This window comes from Pristis pectinata, chromosome 6 (genome assembly GCF_009764475.1).
Source record: "Pristis pectinata isolate sPriPec2 chromosome 6, sPriPec2.1.pri, whole genome shotgun sequence".
In the NCBI taxonomy this organism is placed as follows: domain Eukaryota; kingdom Metazoa; phylum Chordata; class Chondrichthyes; order Rhinopristiformes; family Pristidae; genus Pristis; species Pristis pectinata.
The window spans coordinates 94,524,182-94,547,008 of record NC_067410.1 but is presented as its reverse complement, the minus strand read 5'-3'; the positions used below and the strand labels follow the sequence as shown (position 1 = coordinate 94,547,008).

At 40.1% G+C, this 22,827-nt stretch overlaps 1 protein-coding gene across 2 annotated transcripts in view; it reads right to left on the bottom strand.

The window, feature by feature from the left end:
• sphkap (SPHK1 interactor, AKAP domain containing) overlaps positions 1-15,899 on the bottom strand; it is a 104,126-nt gene extending 88,227 nt beyond the window's left edge. For both annotated transcript variants that reach the window (XM_052017145.1, XM_052017146.1), the window contains exon 1: positions 15,619-15,899. In XM_052017145.1, coding sequence (XP_051873105.1) covers positions 15,619-15,650 — 32 coding nt within the window. In that variant the 5' untranslated portion in view covers positions 15,651-15,899. The remainder of the gene's footprint in view (positions 1-15,618) is intronic.
• Positions 15,900-22,827: the final 6,928 nt, after the last annotated feature.

The window sequence follows — 22,827 nt, the reverse complement described above, 5'->3', positions numbered from 1 at the left end:
GCACCTATTATTAGATTTACAGTTAGCTCGTTGTTGGGTTCACATGGGTGAACAGTTTAGTTAAAGTGGGTTGTCTAGAAAAAGTTTGAAAATCATCGATCTACGCTAATGGTCTCCCAAGGCCCGATATTACTGGAACAAAGGACCTCTACTCTTTTACTCAAATCCTCCTGCAATAAAGGCCAACAGACAGTCTGCCTTCCTATTATATTGCTGTATATATATATGTGTTAACTTTCAGTGATTTATGTGCAGGGATATTTGAGACTTTTTAAACACCAAGATCTTTCAATCTCTGACCATTGAAAGACTCCACTATTCTGTTTTTTATCCATCAGTTTGGTGACAGGGCACTAATAACAATTGATTAAGTAGTGAAATACCCAGAAAAATAATCTCGAAAGAGTTAAATGTAAAATTATTCTGAACCAAGCACACATGGTTGTCATCAGAAAAAATAACCCCTCCTAATTTAGGGCATTTTTAGGCACTGTCTTCTATTGACTGCTGGTCCAAATGATTAGGAGATGACGTTGCTGAATTGTAGCTTTGATTTGGCAGGGTTCATCAGTTAATGTCAGACACAATAAGCATTGTGTAATTGTATTTGCAAGTCTGTCTAGAATTTCTCTTCCTTTATGCTTGTGGTTTACTGATGTGCTATTTCAGTCACAATTCCATGGGCTGCACCCATCATTCAGGATGACAAGGCTAAATCTGAAAGAAGGAGGTTAATTTATAAAGTTGGGCAAAGTTCAATAATCAATACTACTTGATGAGTGACCAGTAATAGAACCAGACAGAACTACAAAAGCAGACACAATGTGAAAGCTCTCAGAACGTCAGAATACAGTGCCAAGTGCATATATCAGTGGACTTAGATCTACCATCACTGGAGGTCAGGGCATAAACCTGGAATATCTCCTTGGTCTAATCAGTTGCATATAACACTTACATCAATCATCTTGTGGTAGAAGATGACAATCCTGCTGCAGTATTGCACTATTAATACCAGCACGCTTACTACTTTCTGGCCCAAGGTTACTAGTCAACTAACATTGTTAGTAGTTTTTATTTTGGTACTTCTTTAAATTACATACAATACTCATTAGGCACAGAGATTTTTGTCTGATAGGGTAAAAATAGTTTCAGTAGTGCCAGTCAATCTGATTGTAGGACAGTATGGGAACTTAGAAATACTTAAAATAAATGGAGTGGCAACAGAAGAGTTTCATAGAGGAACATTAAACAGCCCTGAGCTAATGTACAGAGAAGACGAAACAGATGGTCACATCTACGGATTTCCTTTGGGAAGGAGCTTGATTTCTGGTCCGTAATTTGGCTGTGCCACATATCAGCATGGCTCAATTTGTAGTGTTTTCTCTCTGAACTTAAAAGTTGTGGGTTCAAGCTCTTGCCCAGACGCGAGTCAACAAAATTTAGGCTGATATTCTGGTGCATCAAAGAGTGAGTGCTGCACATTTGGATGGTGAAGTGTTTCCAAAGACATTCTCAGTCAAGATCCTATCTGTCATTAGTTTAGATGACCATTATAGATCCCATGACAGTAATTGAAAACAAAACTCTTCAGTATCCTGACCAAAACACATTCCTCAAACAACAACTTGAAAACAGTTATATTGCTCTTTGTGGGCTCCTGCTGTATAAGAAATAGGAATGGTTTCCTCATTTATATATAAAACACTTATTGGAGTTCAAAGTAATTTATTGAGTAAGTAATGGAGTTTAAAAACAAAATAATTAGGATATAAATGATACCTTACTGACTGCCTCAAACAAGAGGAGTTTCAATGGAAATCCTTATTGTTCCCAGTAGTTCATAGGATATGTGGAATACTTCTTCCTGTCATATCATGTCCCCCTTTCCAATACATTGATAATTGCCACTGTGCCATTTCCTCTTTCTGTCTTGAACTGAAACAGTTCATCACTTCCAATGTTTCTTCTTCCCTCACTCTTGTATGTTCATCTCTATCCTTTCTCCACTTCTCTACCTCCGCTTCTGGGGATAGGCCATAGACAATATCCAGCCTAGGCTACACTTCCTCCCATTCCATCCCACTCTGTGCTCTCTGTCATATACTGCTCTACTGTAAACTTGAGGAGCAACACCTCTGCTTTCAATAATGCACATTACAGCCTTTCAGACTCAATATGTAGTTTACCAATTCCAAATTATTGTGAACAGCAACTGTTGGTATTGATTCTGATATTCTCACTTACACCTCCACTGGATCCATCAGTCATTTACTTCACAAGATCACAAGACAAGGGAGCAGAAGCAGGCCATTCGGCCCATCGAGTCTGCTCCAAGGAAAAGGTAAAAAGAAATGGGGTGGGGAACAAAAAAAAACTATTCTAATCCCATTTTCCAGCCTTATCCCCATATCCCTTGATACCCTGACTATTTGGATATCTGTCTATCTCCTCCTTGAACACCCCCACTGATCTGGCCTCCACTGTTGTGTGTGGCAAGGAGTTCCACAAGTTCACCACCCTCTGGGTAAAGAAATTTCTCCTCATCTCTGTCTTGAAACTGTACCCTCTAATTCTAAGATTGTGCCCTCTGGTCCTGGACTCGCCCACCAAGGGAAACAGCCTAGCCACATCTACTCTATCCTTTCCTGTCAACATTTTAAATGTCGCTACGAGGTCCCCTCTCATCCTTCTGTACTCCAGTGAGTACAGTCCAAGAGCCGACAAACGCTCATCATACGTAAGCCCTTTCATTCCCGGAATCATTCCCGTAAATCTCCTCTGAACCCTCTCCAACATCAGCACATCCTTCCTAAGATGTGGGGCCCAAAACTGCGCACAGTATTCCAAATGAGGCCTCACTAGTGCCCCGTAGAGCCTCATCAACACTTCCTTACTTTTATACACTATACCTCTCGAGATGAATGCCAACATAGCATTCGCTTTCTTAACCACCGATCCAACCTGGTGGTTAACTTTTAAGGTATCTTGTATGAGTACCCCCAAGTCCCTTTGTACTACCGTACTATCAATCTTCTCTCCTTCTAGATAATAATCTACCCGCTTATTTCTGCTTCCAAAGTGTACAACTGCACATTTCTCAACATTGAATCTCATCTGCCATTTCCTTGCCCATTCTCCTAAACTGTCTAGGTCCCTCTGCATCCTTTCTATTTCCTCTATGCTCCCTACTCCTCCACTTATCTTGGTGTCATCCGCAAAATTAGCCACACAACCATTTATTCCATCATCCAAATCATTGATGTACAAGGTAAAAAGGAGCGGCCCCAACACCGACCCCTGCGGCACACCACTAGTAACCGGTAACCAACCAGAATGAGATCCTTTTATTTCCACTCTTTGCTTCCTGCCAACCAGCCAATGCTCCACCCATTCTGCTATCCTACCCATAATTCCATGACCTCTCATCTTATTAATCAGTCTCTTGTGAGGCACCTTATCGAAGGCCTTTTGAAAGTCTAAATACACAACGTCTACTGTCTCTCCCTTATCCACCCTACCTGTGATTTCTTCAAAAAACTCCAATAGGTTGGTCAGACAGGACCTCCCCTTCACAAAACCATGTTGACTAGGTCCAATCTTGCCTTGCGCCTCTAGGTATTCGGTAACCTCCTCCTTGAGGATAGATTCCAATAATTTTCCCACCACTGACGTCAGACTAATAGGTCTGTAATTGCCTTTGTGCTGCCTCCCACCTTTCTTATACAACGGAACTACATTCGCTACCCTCCAGTCCTCCGGAACTATGCCAGAATCTATCGATTCCTGAAAAATAATCGCCAATGCCTCCACTATCTCTACAGCCACCTCCTTCAGAACCCGGGGATGCACCTCATCCGGTCCGGGAGACTTATCAGTCTTAAGCCCCTTTAGTTTTCCTAGCACCTTCTCCCTATTAATCTCAACTGAACTCAGTTCCAATTCGTGAGACTCCTGACTAACGGGCACATTGCTTATGTCCTCCACGGTGAAGACCGATGCAAAATATTCATTCAATTCCCTTGCCATCTCACTATCGTCCATTATAATACCTCCTGCACCGTTATCAATTGGTCCTATGTCAACCCGTGTCTCTCTTTTATTTCCTTATGTACTTAGTTCTTTACCATCTCCCTCTTGTCATTCACTGTTCCACCCTATGTCACAAACCAGCAACAAAAGAAACACACTGAGCATGATTCAGCGTTAAAAACTATTTTATTAATCACTACTTATGGTAATACGTAAAATAAAAGTAAAAATGTTAGTATGTTAGAATTCAAAAATGTTAAACCTCGAACGTTAACCCCAAAACTAAACTCTTCGTGTGTGTGTGTGACAAAGTCCAAAACTCCCAGTTCCGGAATGGTTCTTAAAGTTCAGTTCCGCAAGCCATAAGGTGAAACATGAGCAAGGGCTTCTTCAACAACCACCGTTGTCTGAAGATAAGATGTAGATGTAGAAAAACATAGAGAGAGTACATACGAAATCCAAATGTTCCACGATGGAACCCAAACGACACTTCAGTGTTTACTCGGTAGTGACTTGCTCACCCCGAAAAGCATCCGAACCGTGGTCGTCCACACACAAATACCTGTTTCCTTCTACAGGTCAGCAACAAAGTGAACTCCACCGGATTACTTCCAACTTCCATACATGGATTTCAGTGGCAAACACAGTTATTGTTTCTCATCCATCGATAGAGAAAACAAGCAGGCTGGTGTCTCTCTCCCTTCTCTCTCTCTCTTCTTCTTCTAACTTCTTCTTCAACGTCATTACGTCCTTTATCTTCTATTGACGTAAGCACGCCCCACACACACATACACACACACTCTCTATCTTAAAGGGACTTTCACTGAGTCCATAACACCTCCCACCTAAAAAAAAAAATTTTCCCAAGAAAATTTTAACCGCGCATTCAGTAAGTAATGTTAATAATTATCACGCTACACAACTACAGACTATCAGATTAGTATAGATACATGTTTCCCATTTAACATCGGGAAAGACAATCAGCAATCACATTATCTTTGCCTTTAATGTGAGTTATCATGAGATCAAACTCTTGCAAAATTAAACTCCAGTTTAACAGCCTTCTGTTCTTGTTTTTGACTCGGCTCAGAAACACCAATGGGTTATGATCTGTATACACAGTCAATGGTTTCTGAGCGGTGCAAACATATACACTGAAATGTTGCAAGGCTAAAACAAGCGACAGTAATTCTTTCTCTATGGTGGAATAATTCTTTTGATGCTCATTAAATTTCTTTGAAAAGTAAGCTACAGGATGGTCAATATCATCAAGGTCACCCAACAACACAGCTCCTGCAGCTTCATCACTGGCATCTACTGCTAATGAAAATGGCTTTTCAAAGTCAGGTGTTCTGAGCACAGGATGGTAGCATAAAATGGCTTTCAGCTTCTCAAATGCTTCTTGACAAGAATCTGTCCAAACAAACTTTACTCCCTTCTTCTGAAGATTAGTTAGGGGAAGAGCAATATCAGCAAAATTTTTACAAAATTTTCGATAATATCCAACCATTCCCAAAAATCTTCTAACAGTCCTCGTACCTGTGGGAATAGGGAACTCAGATATTGCTTGAACTTTTGCCTGAACAGGAGCTTGCTTGCCTTGACCTACAACATAACCAAGATACGTCACAGTGGCATGGCCAAATTCACTTTTAGCCAAGTTAACTGTAAGGTTAGCCTTGGAAAGTCTTTCAAACAACCTTTCTAACGCAGAGATGTGATCTTCCCAAGTATCATTCCCAGTCACTAAGTCGTCAATGTAGGCATCTGTATGTTTTAACCCATGAATCACTGAATTAATCATTCTTTGAAATGTTGCCGGAGCATTTTTCATTCCAAATGGCAAAACATTGTATTCATACAATCCAGAAGGGGTTACAAAGGCAGAAATCTCCCTTCCTCTATCTGTTAATGGAACACACCAGTACCCTTTTAATAGGTCAATCTTTGTAAGAAATTTTGCCTTTCCCACTCTGTCTATGCAATCATCCACCCTAGGAATAGGGTAAGCATCTGACTTTGTTACAGCATTCACTTTCCTGTAATCTGTGCAAAATCTAACAGTTCCATCAGGTTTAGGTACAATAACACAGGGCGAACTCCAATTTGAAGTAGAATGTCTAATAATATCATTTTCCAACATGTATTTTATTTCCTGATCAACAAGTTTACTTTTTTCCACATTCATTCGATATGGGTGTTGTTTGATTGGTTTTGCATCCCCAACATCAACATCATGGGTAATTATCGATGTTCTGTTTGGAACATCTGGGAACAGATTTTTAAATTTTAAAATTAATTCTCTCATCTGTTGTTTTTGTGAAACTTGTAAATGGTCCAACTTCGTTTCAAGGTTCTCCAGGATATTTTGGTTTTTTAGTTTCGATGGAACAATATTTGGTCTAAATTGGCCTTCCTCAACATCAACATCAGGCATTCTAGAAACAACCTTTTCACCATCCACCAAGGCCACCACTGAATCCCTCTCATAATAAGGTTTTAGCATGTTTACGTGACAGAGTTGTGTTTTCTTGCGTCTATCTGGTGTTTTGATTATATATGTTAGATCAGTCACTCGAGATTCAATAACATAGGGTCCAGAAAAACGAGCTTGCAAGGGATTATTTTGGCTAGGGAAAAATACCAACACCTTTTGCCCCACTGCGAATGTCCTAGGCCGAGCACGTCTATCAAAATATGTCTTCATTCTTATCTGGCTTGTTTTCAGATTCTCTCTCGCTAGCTGGCAGACTCTCTCCAACCGAGTTTTAAATTTTTGGACATAGTCCAACAGACTCAAGTGAACTTCCTCATTAACCCATTGCTCTCTTAACAACTCCAAAGGTCCTCTCACCCTATGTCCAAACACAAGCTCAAACGGACTAAATCCGATTGACTCCTGGATCGATTCTCTAACGGCAAACAAAAGTAAATGGATACCTTCGTCCCAATCCTTGGTGTTTTCAAAGCAATAAGTCTTCAGCATATTTTTGAGAGTAGAATGAAATCTCTCCAGAGCTCCTTGAGATTCTGGGTGATATGCAGATGATACAATCTGCTTTGCTCCCAGCTCATAGACTATTTGTTGAAAAATTTTTGACATAAAATTACTACCTTGATCAGATTGGATTTCTTTTGGCAAACCAAACAAGGTAAAAAATTTTACAAGAGCCTTTGACACCGTCTTGGCCTTAATATTTCTAAGGGGTATTGCCTCTGGAAATCTAGAAGTGGCACACATGATGGTTAACAAATACTGATTTCCAGTCTTAGACTTTGGTAAGGGGCCAACACAGTCCACAATCACCTTCGAAAAGGGTTCACCAAAAGCAGGAATTGGTTTCAAAGGAGCCACAGGGGGTTTTTGATTTGGTTTACCTACCATCTGACATGTGTGGCAGGTTCGACAAAACATCACCACATCTTTTCTCAAACCAGGCCAATAGAATTGTTTCAAGATCTTCCCTACAGTTTTATTCACACCAAAATGACCACCCAAAGGCATACTATGGGCCAGGTTTAAAATCTCATCCCTATAAACTTTTGGAACAACAACCTGATGAATAACTTCCCATTCCTCATTAACAGGAACATGAGGAGGTCTCCATTTCCTCATTAACACTCCATTTTTGACATAATATCCAGTTGGCACCTTTTCAATCTCCTCACATGAGAGTGCTTTTTCTTTCAATTCTGTCAACTCAGGGTCCTTTGTCTGTTCCACCAGAAAATCCTTCCTCGACAAAGACAAATCTTTAAATTCAGGCTCACTGTAAGGATGTTGATCCTCCAGTGAAGACAGAAAAGTCTCAGATAAGGCATCAAAATTTTCTTCCTGTTTAGGACTGTCACAAGGAACTACATCAGACTGCACCGGACTGTCTGTCTTGGCTAATTCTTTAGCTCTAGCTCGAGTCACCGCACATGATGGGTAAACATCTGAATCATCCTCAGACTCATCAATCCTTGGTTTGGTTGTTAACCGTACCACAGGATCACTTTCTCCATTTGCAAGGTCATTTCCCAATAACAAAGAAACTCCTTCCACTGGCAAACTAGGTCTTATCCCTATCTCGACTGGTCCTTCTACGAACTTTGACTTTAAAATCACCCTGTGAAAAGGGACAGACATGGTCTCACCTGTAACGCCTCGTACTAGATTTACTTCACCAGTGTCACTTTCTTCACCAAAATTTAAAACACTGTCCAGCAAGAGAGATTGACTAGCCCCAGTATCTCTAAGAATTTTCACTGGCACCTGGGGTGACTCATCATTCAGTGAAACAAAACCCTCTGATACATACGAACGGAATTCTTTTCTCACCTCCTCCAACTTTTCCGCTTTTCCCTCTTGCAAGGACTGATCTTTAACAGCATCTCCTGAACCTTTTTGATTTTTAATTGCCTGAAAACAAGCATTGGGCCCAGCTTCCTTCTTTTTCTTCAAAAGGGCACAATTAGATATCACGTGGCCAGGTTTCCTACAGTAATAACAAGTACGCTCAACAGGTTTCTCCAGCCCTGGCTTCTTTTCATCCTTTCCTTTTTGATTACCTCCTAATTTAATCTCTGGTTTCCCTGGATTGTCTTTGTAACTCTTTTGAAAGGTTTTAGGTTGTCCCCATTTGGATTTATGGGTTAAAGCATAATCATCTGCCAACCTAGCAGTTTCTTGTAAAGTTTCCACTGCCTTTTCATTTAAATATGTTGTTAATTCAGCTGGAACACATCTTTTAAAGTCTTCCACTAGTATCAATTCTGTCAATTTATCAAAATCCCCATCTACATTTTTAGCCAGGCACCATCGTTCAAAACATATTCTCTTTCCATTGGCAAATTCCATATAAGTCTGATCTGCAGATTTCCTCAAGTCTCTGAATTTTTGTCTATAAGCCTCAGGGACCAATTCATAGGCCTTCAAAATAGCTTGTTTTACCTTGGTATAATCAGCTGCATCCTCAACAGACAAAGCAGAATAAGCTTTTTGAGCTTTACCTTTAATCACACTCTGTACCATAAGAGCCCATCCTTTCCTTGGCCAGTTTGAACTCACAGCAACCTTTTCAAAATGTTGGAAATACTGATCAACCTGATCTTCTTCAAACGGAGGGACTAATCGAACCTCCCTGCTGGCTGAAAAACCATCATCAGAATCAGATTCCGAACTCCTACGCTTCATTTGTAACTCATGCTGCCTCTGTTTCTCCTTCTCCTCACTATCCAGCTCCATCCTCTTCAATTCCATCTGCTTCATTGCTAGATCAGCCTCTATCTTCATCTGAGTTAGCTTTTGTTCAGTCTCTAATTTCTTTTGTTCAGCCTCTAATTTCTTTTCCTCTTGTTCGGCCTCTAATTTCTTTTGTTCTCGTTCAGCTTCTATCTTTAACTGGGTTTGTTCTCGTTCAGCCTCTATCTTTAACTGGGTTTGTTCTCGTTCAGCCTCTATCTTTAACTGGGTTTGTTCTCGTTCAGCCTCTATCTTTGCCAGCTGCACCTGTGCCTCAGAAATTGCTATTTCACTGCCAGGAAACTGTTTTAACACTTCCTTCTCAAACACCTTCTTTTCCACATAATGGCCAGCTATCAATCTCTGAATATCTGCCTTTCTCATAGACTGCTTTACTTCTGTAAGGTTTAGCCTTGTAGCAATCTTTATCAAATCATCCTTTTTCGCCACCTCCAATCCCTTTTGGGTTGGTGACTCCAAAAATGCCTTAATATCCATTGCTGCTGGTTTCCACACACACAAGCCAATTAAAAAGAATTTATCAGACCTCCCTCAAAAATCTTTGGATTGAATCTCGAACAAATTTCGTCAATCTGGGGTACAATCCCAGACGACACTCGTTAACCTTGGGAACTATCCCGGACGAGCCCCCAATTTTGTCACAAACCAGCAACAAAAGAAACACACTGAGCATGATTCAGCGTTAAAAACTATTTTATTAATCACTACTTATGGTAATACGTAAAATAAAAGTAAAAATGTTAGTATGTTAGAATTCAAAAATGTTAAACCTCGAACGTTAACCCCAAAACTAAACTCTTCGTGTGTGTGTGTGACAAAGTCCAAAACTCCCAGTTCCGGAATGGTTCTTAAAGTTCAGTTCCGCAAGCCATAAGGTGAAACATGAGCAAGGGCTTCTTCAACAACCACCGTTGTCTGAAGATAAGATGTAGATGTAGAAAAACATAGAGAGAGTACATACGAAATCCAAATGTTCCACGATGGAACCCAAACGACACTTCAGTGTTTACTCGGTAGTGACTTGCTCACCCCGAAAAGCATCCGAACCGTGGTCGTCCACACACAAATACCTGTTTCCTTCTACAGGTCAGCAACAAAGTGAACTCCACCGGATTACTTCCAACTTCCATACATGGATTTCAGTGGCAAACACAGTTATTGTTTCTCATCCATCGATAGAGAAAACAAGCAGGCTGGTGTCTCTCTCCCTTCTCTCTCTCTCTTCTTCTTCTAACTTCTTCTTCAACGTCATTACGTCCTTTATCTTCTATTGACGTAAGCACGCCCCACACACACATACACACACACTCTCTATCTTAAAGGGACTTTCACTGAGTCCATAACACCTACCAGTTTCCTTCATTTTTTTTAACATGTAGATAAGATATGCACCTCCAATCAAGGTCATCATCTATTGCCCATCCTGTGTTCTGTGACTATATCCTTTTGGTTAATAAAACTGCTTGGAATGTACAGGTACATGGAAAGATTGATATACTTTAATTCAACAAATGATGCTGACACTTGAGTTTAAATGTTCAGGTTCAGATCACTACAGCTTTTTCTCAATACCACACTCGGTCACTTTCTAATGAAGCGTAACGGGAAGAAAATGGCTGGAAAATTAGTTACCTTAATGCTTCAATGAGTGCTATATTTCAGCATTGCTAGAAGTATGGGATCTATGTATGTAATCCATACAGGTTTAGAGTCAAAGAGTCATAGATTTGTACAGCATAGAAACAGGCTCTTCAGCCCACCATGTTTATTTCAGAATTGCGAAAGCAAAGAAAATGATCAAAAAAATTATGCAGTTCATATACTAGAGGATATGCATTTAAGGTGAGAGACTGAAAGTTTCTTTTCAGAGAGTGGTAGGTGTCTGGAACAGGCTGCCAGGGTAGTGGTGGAAGCAGATATGATAATGGTGTTTGAGAGGCTTTTAGAAAGACACATGAATATGCAGGTAATGGAGGGATATGGATCATGTACAGGCAGAAGAGATTTAGTTTAACTTGGCATTGTGTTTGGCACAGACATTGTGGGCTGAAAGGCCTGTTCCTTTGCTGTACTGTGCTATATTCTGTGTTCTATGTTCCAATTAAATCTTTCAGTTGATGTTATCTTATGACATTTTCAGATGGAATATTTAAATAGCATTATAAATAACCTTAATGAGTGAGGAGAGGTAATCCATCAAGCTCTTACCATAAACAGGAATAATGTGCCATGGAACTCTTGTATGAACAGAACATTTAAGATCATTCTATGATGCATTATTACACTTAAAAGATGAGGGAAATCTTCTCAGCTGCCGTTTCAGGTGATAATTATTACCTTAGTTCCTGTTTCAATTAAAGGCACCAGCTCCACAGAAGCATAGATGTAAAATTTCAGGGCAGCTTGTTCTAGAATGTAATACAAAAGCAGCTTTTGTGTACTCTGCATCCAAAATCTGGGCCCAATGAAGACAGAAATATAGCCATAGCAGATTGTCCACAACTGGAAAGTCTGGTAGCAGAGATTTACTGAATCACCACAGCATGGAGAGGGGTGTCTTGGCTAAAAGAGCCCACACAAGAACAACCCAACTCTCCTCATATCCTGTTTATTTCTCAAGGGAGGACCTATCCAATTCTCATTTGAAAACAATAATTGGATTTGCTTATATCACCTTTTCAGGGAGTGAACTGCAGATGAGAACTACTGTTGAAAGTTCTCACTGTTCTGATATGACCATATTTACTTAGGCAACATGGAAGATGGCTGATGGTGTCAGAAGAGAACAGACAGATAGATTTTCAAACAAAATACCAAACTTCATTGGCTTGTTTCCAATTCCATGCTCATCCCTTATTATTGTCCCAGGCTGAAGCAGACTTTGCACAGATTGTTATCCTATTTGGCCCTATACCCTCTCTGTTGAAAAGACCACCTGTTGATACACTATAACATTGCATGTTATTGACTCTGCCTCTGTTCATCTGCTGCTGAAACTCTGAACAAAACTTTCTGCGACCTCTAGTTTTAACCATTCCATTGCTTACCATTGTGGGATTTGTGTGAGATAATAGTGCAACATTTTAAAAGACAAATATGATTTACAATTACAGCAGCAGTTTGAGGGAGCAGCAGGTACACAATTGCTGGGGTTAATGAGTCCACTGCCACAGAAGCACATTTGATGGCTCGTCTGTCATTTTATGCCTCACCTTTGGATTAAATTTGACTGGAGCAGACAGTTAAAAAAATGGCATAAGCATACCAAAGAGGAAAATAAAAGAAATACCAATATTATAATGAAACTAATCTCCTTAAAAAGTCATAACACCTAAGACACAGACTGCAGAGTCTATACATGGAAGGCAACTTTAAATAAGATGCATGAGTGTCATGTGGAGGGAGGAGCTTGATAGTGAGTGCCATCTCTCTCATTCCTAAACTGCAGTTCAGTGCTATAAGAAGGTCAGTGCCCTGACCGTGACAGGCAAGGTAACCAGTTGCACTCTCCTTTCTCATATGTAAGAATCCTGCAGGGCCGAGATATTGGGGGAGGGGAATAAGCAGGACAATCTATGGCCTCATAAAGCAAGGGCTTCACAATGAATGCTTCATACTACACTCTAAAGGTATACACAAACTTGTGATCCTACAGACGTGTTCCTCTACTTCGTTGAACCCATGCTGTGATTATCCAAACCTTCCTGATAAATGGGTCTATCACTTGACAGATACATATCTATTTAGCTGCGCCTAACCTCTTACTCCTAATGAACTGAGGAAATTCAGAGGGTGCAGCTTTACTCTACATTACACTTAGTTGGCTCCAATGCAGTGGGTGAGTTGCGGAGAGATGTCAGAGCTTTCCAGCAAATGTGCCAGCCTAGACTTTGGGACAGGAAACTGATGGAATGATTTCTGCTACTTCAGAAAAGTATTTGGTCTGATTCTCCACTAGGTAAAGATGACATTTCGGAGGGGTCATGATTCATGAATATTAGCAAGAACTAGATACTGTATTTAATCTCTTGCAATAGTAGCTACTCCTGTCAGGAATACCCATTGGCTACATAAATTGTGGTACTTTGGATGTTTAGAAATCATTCTTTTATATTTAGAGGACATCCCTGAGGATGGGGTAGATTTATCACAGATTTTTTACAAATATCTTTTCCATATCATTTTTTTTCTTAATACGAACACATTGAGATGGCTGAATATCATTTAGATACTGTTCATAAAAGACTCTATCACAGCTGCTGCTAATGCTGTTTGTGCAGAATAACATCACATGATTCACAGGATAGTATTTTAAGCAAGCCTATTGAATTATACCATATTATACAGTGTTCCACTGGCTTTTTACTGTTTGTGTTCCCTACACAGCATTCTATGTTTTATTAATGAGTGTTATTTTTATTGTATTAGTTGTATGGAAGACCTTTAATAAATAGTGAGTATTTTATTCTGGATGTAAAATACAGAGTTTCTCTTTTCATAAAATTTCCCCACTCTCAACTAATGTTGGCTGTTGTTGGCCGTAGAAAAGCATGGAATGTGAAAGGCCAATTTAATCTTTCAAATCTGTTCTTTCCAAGAGACCAGGTGGAAGGTGCTGTTCTCTGGATTCTCTCCAGCTTATTTTATCTGATGACTGAGGTAAACAATTACAAGTGTATTTTCTTCTGTAAAATTTATCCTAACTTAAATCAACAGAGGTAACCCAGTTACAGTTAGCTATCAACTTACACTATAACAAGGATGATTCCTTATGTTTATGAATTTTAAATAAAAGAATTGATCTGGCTAAAGTTAGTATAGGAAATTTACAACCCTCTATATTCTTAAGGAGAACTGCACTGTCGGATGACATAACAAACTAAAGTCCTAACCAGTTTCCAAGTAAATCACGGCACCAAAGAAAAGTGAAGCTTCTCTCGGTATCCCTATCTTTTATTTAATCACAGAAACAGCACCACTTTAACACAAATCTTCCCACTGAATTACTGTTGTAAAAGGCCCCTGTGCGTAAATTGGCTGCTGTGTTTCCTTACTCTGACTACATCCAAAACAACGTCATTGGTTGTGGGATAAGCTGAGGATTTTAAATTTTATAGATCTAAGACTTCCTTTTACTTTCATATATCAATCCAATTTTAGCCTTGGAGTTCTAAGATCCAACGGAACTCCTTAATCTGGCTAATTCCATAAAATCTTCATCATCTTACCATGGAGTCATAGAGTTATAGAGCTGTACGGCACAGTAACAGACCCTTCAGCCCACCATGGCCACGGTGCCTGTTGTACCTTCCTGCACTCATCCCATTTACCCACGTTAGCTCTGTATCCTTCTATGCTTTGGCAATTGAAGTAATTGCTGCTGCTTAAATGCTATGACAGTATCTGTCTCCACCACTTCTTCAGGCAGCACGTTCGAGACTCCAGTTACTCTCCGTGAAAAAAATTCTCTCTCAGATCCTCTCTAAACCTCCTACCTCTCACTTTAAACCTATACCCTCTTGACACACCCTCCATGGGAAAAAGCTTTTTGATACCTACCCTGTATATCCCTCTCATAGTTTTATTTATCTTCATCAGGTCATACCATCCAGCCTCCTCCGCTTCAGGGAAAACAAACCCAGCCTCTCCCTATAACCACAATGCTCCTATCCTCTTTATAAAGTCTGAGTAAACCACTGAGAATTTCAGAAACAACAAGGGTTCTCTGCTCATGCACAATAAATACTACTTCTTCTTAAAAATTTGTATCCAGTTTCAGTCAATAAAAGGCACAGAGGTATCAGGTTTCCACATTACTCTCAATTAGGTATGGGAATTACAGGGTACCAACAAAAGCTTATCTACTTGCTCAAAAGAAAGTAACTTCAGTTAGCATCCCAGTGACTGCAAATACAAAATACACCATTCTGAGTTAACAGCTGCAAATCCATTTTGGGGTCTAGGTCACAATTATAAATTGTACACCCTCTATTCTTACTGACTGAAGTAGCTTGTGAATTCACATTGAAATTACAGTTACTCTCTGGTGACTCACATTGTGCCCAAGAGCTCGATATTTTACATAGCTTGCAAAGACAATAGAATCTGCTTAACTGTGTGGTTTGATTGATGACAGCAAGGAGACGTGTGTAGCTCTGGCATTCTTACGAAGCAAGATTCCAGATCTAGTTCAACATTAGTTAGTTAACATGATTTTGATTTTGTTAATGCAATTTTGGTGTGGTTCAGAATAAAAGGAAACAAAATTATGCCCAGCAGCTGAATACTAATTGAAAAAAGAATGTAAGAGCAAAGCTCAACAAGAAGAAACAGCTACGTACCCTGGTACAGAGAGCAGGCTACTGCGATCCATCACTCGTTATATTATTGAAAATGCACCAAGTCCAGCTGTGGTCTCTCACCAGATAAAGATGCAAGGTAAAATATTTAAAGTCCTTAATAACGGTTATGTTTTCCACCTCAATTGATTTCACAGTCACATTGGCAATGGAAACATTCCCGATTCAAAGCTCCAAATGACACTAGTTTATACTTAGCTCTGCACAGCCAGCAGCAGTGACACTCTCTTTAAGCAACAGCAAGGAAAATGATTGCATGTGACAGTGCCTGAGCATCCCACACAGAGAACACACTGCACCCAGGCATGGTACTGAAACCCCCATAACATTCTACAGCAGACTGCAGGGGCACTGGTGTTCAGCTGACGTATGTCTCATGCCCTTGCATTTGTTAAATAGGACATCACATTCCTTATGATTATCCCGTCTGCTGTGAAATGGATTTTACAACCAAATGAGATAAAACACCAGTGAGCAAATTTGAAATGAAAAATAGATATTGAAAAAGCAGTCTCACCATTACAACCCTCCAAATGGAGCCTGTAATCACAGCAATTCTTTTAAAGGGACAGTAACACCCTCAAAGCTTCTAATGTAGGAAACAACCGTGCAGCCGCGTCAGCAGATCAGCCACACAAATAGGATTTTCATGATACATCACATTGCTATTCTGTTGCCAGACTCCCTCATTTCATGTTACTTGCTCCACAGTGTATCCTGAAATAAGGCAGTTGAACCTCTTCCTGGATCCATACCATTGCCACTTGAAATCATGTACTGAGTGTGGTTAAGTATGACAGGCTATTATCCTCATCTTTTCCAATGCCAACAATAATAGAAGAAAAAGAAAGACTTGTGTTCATACTTGGCTCAAAACACTTTACAATCAATGAAATACTTTTGAAATGTAGCCACTATTGTGCTGTAGGGAACACATCAGCCTAACTATGCACAGTGAGAGTAATATGATAATCAGTTTTTGGGAGTGTATTGTGGGTTGAATATTGACCAGTGCGATATGGAGAGCACATCAGTTTTTATTTGAAATAGTACCATTGGGACATCTATTTCTGCCTGAAAGGGCAGATGAGGACTTTATTAAATGTCTCATGTGAAGGACAACACCTTAGTGTTCCCTCACTACTTCTCAGAGGAATCAACCTTTTATGTACTAAAGGCTTTAGAGCGTAAGGTAAACCCGTAACCTCTGATTCAACGCTGAGTATGCTGCTGCCATGGGTGAAAGTAACTTAAATTACCTTCAGGTATAGATGTATTGCTGATATAACACATTTGGACTGATTTTGTCAGTCACTTTCTTCCTGGTACACTGCACTAGCCCTTACTAGAATACTTTCACTTCTGACTACCAGTGAGTATCTTTGTAGCTATGGAATAACTCACTTTACATTCTTTTGGTGGTATTTGCATTTATTCTCTTCAACCATCACTTAACTAACTCCTCCCTCAACCACAGCTTAAAGCAGATTGCTTGAGTGTTATCACACTCCAGCCAATGGAACTCGCTCTCCACAATTTGGCTGTGCAGAGGGAGCATATTGTGCTGATCAGCTGGCAGGGGTATTTGCAGACATATTTAACCTCTCCCTCCTTCAATCTCAGGTCCCCACCTGTTTTAAGAAGACCACTATCATCCCGGTACCTAAGAAAAATAAAGTAACATGCCTTAATGACTACCGACTGGTGGCTCTGACATCCACTATCATGAAGAGCTTTGAGAGGCTGGTCATGGCATGCATTAACTCCAGCCTCCTGGAAAACCTCGACCCACTGCGTTTCGCCTACCGGTGAAACAGGTCTACAGTGGATGCCATCTCCCTGGCCCTACACTCACCTCTGGAGCATCTGGATACCTACATTAGACTATTGTTTATTGACCACAGCTCTGCCTTCAATACTATAATTCCAAGCAAACTCATCACCAAACTCCGAGACCTAGGACTCAACACCTCCCTTTGCAACTGGATCCTTGAATTTCTGACCAACAGACTGCAATCAGTGAGGATAGGCAGCAACACCTCCAGCACGATTATTTCAACACTGCATCCTCAGCCCTCTACTCTACTCCCTATATACTCATGTTTGTGTGGCCAGATTCTGCTCGAACTCCATCAACAAATTTGCAGATGATACCACCATAGTGGGCTGTATCTCAAATAACGATGAGTTGGAGTACAGGAAGGAGATGGAGAGCTTAGTGACATGGTGTCATGACAACAACCTTTCCCCCGATGTCAGCAAAACAAAAGAGATGGTCATTGACTTCAGGAAAGGGGCAGTGTACGTGCACCTGTCTACATCAATGATGCTAAAGAAATTTGGCATGTGCCATTTGACACTCACCAACTTTTATCGATGCACCATAGAAAGCATCCTATCTTGATGCATCATGGCTTGGTATGGCAACTGCTCTGCCTGGGACCGTAAGAAACTGCATGAAGTTGTGGAGACAGCCAGCTTAATCAAAGACTCATTCTCTCTTCTCCCCTCTGCCATGAGGCAGAAGATACAGGAGCCTGAGGGCACATACCACCAGGTTCAAGAACAGCTTCTATCCCACTGTGATAAGACTATTGAATGGTTCCCTTATACGATGAGATGGACCCTTGACCTCACAATCTACCTTGTTATGACCTTACACCTTATTGTATACCTGCAATGGACTTCCCTGTGGCTGTAACGCTTTACTCTGTATTCTGTCATTGTTTTTACCCTGTACTACCTCAATGCACTGTGTAATGAATTGATCTGTATGAACGGTATGCAAGACAAGTTTTTCACTGTACCTCAGTACAAATGACAATAATAAACCAATGCCAATACCAATGCCAATATTTCAAAAGGATTTTATTGGGTGAAGAGGACTTCGAGACATCCTGAAAAGTCATACAGAATGGTAAGATTTGAAAAGTTAGTCTGACGCATGCTTTGCTTAGCCATTCTTTTTGATTGGTTGTAGCTTGGGGTTGGTAAATGTCTATGAAACAGCACACTACATATCTTAATTCAGGATATGGCATAGAACATATAATCTTACTCATGAGGAGACCTCAGAGCTCCTTTAAAAGCAGTAGAAGCACACTGAAAGATCAAGGGGAAAAAATATAAATTGGTAAAATGGTAAACTGGTTTATTTTCACATGTACCGAGGTACAGTGAAAAACTTGTCTTGCATGCCGTCCATACAGATCAATTCATTACAACGGTGCATTGAGGTAGTACAAGGTTATACAATAACAGAATGCAATATTAAATGTTATAGTTACAGAGAAAGTGCAGTGCAGGTAGACAATAAGGTGCAAAGCCATAATGAGGTAGATTATGAGGTCAAGGGTTCACCTTAGGGGACCGTTCAATAGTCTTATAACAGTGGGATAGAGGCTGTCCTTGAGCCTGGCGGTACGTGCTTTCAGGCTTTTGTATCTTCTATTCGATGGGAGAAGGGAGAAGAGAGAATGACTGGGGTGGGTGGGGTATTTGGTTATGTTGGCTGCTTTACCAAGGCAGTGGGAAGTGTAGACAGAGTCTATGGAGGGGAGGCTGGTTTCCATGATGTGTTGAGCTCTGTCCACAACTCTCTGCAGCTTCCTGTGGTCACAGTCGGAGCAGTTGCCATACCAAGCCATGCTGTATCCGGATAGGATGCGTTCTATGGTGTATCAATAAAAATTGGTGACGGTCAAAGGGGACATGCTAAATTTCTTTTGCCTCTTGAGAAAGTGCAGGCGCTGGTGAGCTTTCTTGGTCATGGTGTCTATGTGGTTGGACCAGGACAGGCTATTAGTGATGTTCCTGAAGTTAATGACCAGCTCCTTGTTTAGCTGACATTGAGGGAAACGTTATAGTCATGACACCATGTCACTAGGCTCCCTATCTCCTTCTTCTACTCCGACTTATCATTATTTGAGATTCAGCCTGTTACGGTGGTGTCAACTGCAAACTCGTAGAAGGATTTAGAGAAGAATCTGGCCATGCAGTTGTGAGTGAATAGGGGGTAGAGAAGGGGGTTGAGAATGCAGCCTTGTGGGGCAGCAGTTTTGAGAATAATCATGGCGGAGGTGTTGCTGCCTATTCCTACTGATTGCAATCTTTTGGTTAGGAAGTCAAGGAATCCCGTGTTCTTTGACTTGTTCTTCATATATCTTTGGTGGGAAAGCTGTATCATTCTTGGTATAACAACTTAAATGCTGCTTCTGTCATTTTTTCCAAGGTTTCTTCAGATGTTCCATGAAAATTACATCAGTTAAATAGGAAATCTTTCCAACAATCAAAAACAGCCAGGATGAAATTCAAAATTATCTCTTTCTGTCATTGTTTGCTATTTTTTACTTTTATGATTATTAATAAAAGTAGTCATAGAGTCACAGAGTCATACAGCACGGACAAAGATCCTTCAGGCAACCATGTCGATACTGACCACCAAGTACCCATCTCTACTAATCTCATTTACCAGCACTTGGTCCTTGGACTTCTATACCTTGGCGATTTAAATGTTCCCTTAAATACCTAGTAAATGTTGTAGGAGTATCTGCTTCAACCACCTTCTCAGACATTGCATTCCAGATTGCAACAACCACTGGGTGATAAAACTTTTCCTCAGATCCTCTCCAACCCTCTTTCTCCTCACGTTATATCTATGCTTTCTGAATTTAGATGTCTCCCTTATGGAGGAAAGTTTCCTACTATCTACTGTATTTATGTCCCCCATAATTTTGTGTATTCTATCTGGTCCTCCCTCAGTCTTGCCCACTCCAGGGAGAGCACACCAATCCTATTCATCTCTCCTCATAACTGAAACATTCCATGCCAGGCAACATCCCGGTGAACCTCCTCCGCACCGTCTCCAGTGCAATCACATCCTTCCTACAGTGTGGTGACCAGGACTGTACACAATACTCTAGCTATAACCCAAGTCAGATAATTATTGGATGTGACAATGTGAGAAAAACAAATTTTGCATTTTAAGTGCAATTATTGCAATATATTTTTAGAATTGTAGCAGATTACCAATTCATTCCAATGAATGCATCACATGTCACAGTATGAGTTAAGCTAATCCATATTTAATCCATCAACCAAAGCAAATAGAAACAAAGTCACTTTAGAAACATTACAAAATATAAATTAGGACAAGAAAATTACAATGTACTTACTGATAAATGAATTGTGCTAGCTCTGGTTCATTGGGTAACACTCTTACCTCTTCGAAGGTTGTGGGTTACTCGCAACTAGAGCACCATAAATTTGGGTTGACACTTCAGTAGAACACTGAGGAAGTGCTACTCCATTTGAGGTGCTATTTTACAGTGGAAGTATTAAACCAAGGGGCTATCTTCTCTCTCCAGTGGATGCAAGAGATCACATGGCCCCATTTTGAAGAAGGGCAGGCAGTTATCTGAGTCCTGGAAAATGTTTACGTGTGAAAAACATTTCTAAAATAGATTATCTGCCCAGTTTCACAGTGCTGTTTGTAGCAGCTTGCTGTGTGGGAATTGGTTGTTGTGTTTCCATTGTTAGTACAGTGATTATATTGTAAAGTGCTTTAGAATGTTTTGAAATGGATGCGAAAGGTGCTATTCCTATGCAAGTCTTTCTTTCTGACAACAATTATATATGATTAATTTCTGAGTGACTGAGTTTTCTGGAAAACATAAGAACATTTTGAAGAGTGTGGTGATAATTTTGTTACATTTGTTTATTATTGTATTTATAATTCATGCACATTGTTTAATAGGGCATTTTCCTTGAATTGCTTTTTAATTATTTCTATTCAGATGTCCCAGATCATCGTATGGCAATAGTCCTTGAAATGGATGTTTCACTCATGAATTGCTTCATTTGTCCCCTTGTTCAGAAGGAACAGATTTGAAATTTGCATTTCACATTTAAGACTCGCTGCTCTGAATGTTCCTGCATTTCTATGAGATGTATGGCCTACAGCCACGGTGAAGTAATCCATAATCAGTTTATGTGACCTAACTTGCTGTGCCGGGCCAAACACTTTTTGCCTGTCCCTCAAGGGATTGTGGCTCCTTCTGTCGGTTTTTGCAAGGTCCTTTGTGTGAAAGCTGTCTGTTATTATCAGTCCATATTCACCAACATAATGCTTGTGGCCCCTTAGGCTTAGCATTTCAAGCTGTTTTACAGTGCATTGGAAATTGTTATACTTGTACCTTGCCTTTGAGATGCAAGGTCTTTCTTATTTTAAACATATAGTTGCAACTCAGCCATTTGCTTTGACCCATCATGAAAAATCCGCAGTATTTGATCACATCACAGATAATGTTAAAAATCTCCAAATAACCCATACGCTAGTCTGCTATTCATAAATGGAAAAACCTCTTGGGCATTTCTTGGATTCTTGCAGGAAAAGAAAGTCTGGCTAGCTGTTTCTATCATATCATTCATCATGGTGCCACTAAAAATTTCATCAGTGGAGAGTTAACTCAGGCACACAGCAGTCAGTCTGATATATTCCAATTTGCCATTCTAACTGCCAGGCATAAATGAGTTGACATATGCAAACTGTGAGGTAGAATGCAGGAGACTGCTGGAGGTTATAGGCAGGTTAGGAGAGTAAGGTGATGCGTAACAAATGTGATTCAATGTGGATTAAGATGAAGTTGCACATTGAGAATAAGGGTAAGGAATGAAAATAAAAGGCAACATTTTCCATACAACATCAAAAAGAAGACTGTGGATCACAGGAGCAAACACACAAATCTTTGAAAATGGGATAACTATTGGTAAAAGATGTACAAGTGGATGACACTGAATGGGTGAAATTTCCCAAGATGCATTTGCTGTGGGTACTACTCTCATATTTCTTTTGGACAGTTCCTGAAATCAAATCAAATTCCTACCTATACGGCTGACAGTAAAACAAAAGCACACATAGTTTCCAAAGTAACACTGTCATCAATCTTGATCTCAAGACAAAAATGCTTCACAACAAGGAGAAGGACTAATACAAGTATTGGAAGAGAAATGTTGGGGGAAGTTAATATTAGGGACAAGGTAAAATAACTTCAGTATCCCTTTCTTCCACTTCAGGTGAGTGTTATTTTACCAATACATTTTATTAGGATTAGCCCATTCAGTCTGCGTAGGTACATAAGGTTTAAATCCTTCTCTGTGCTAATTATGGAAACACAAGGGACTGCAGATGCT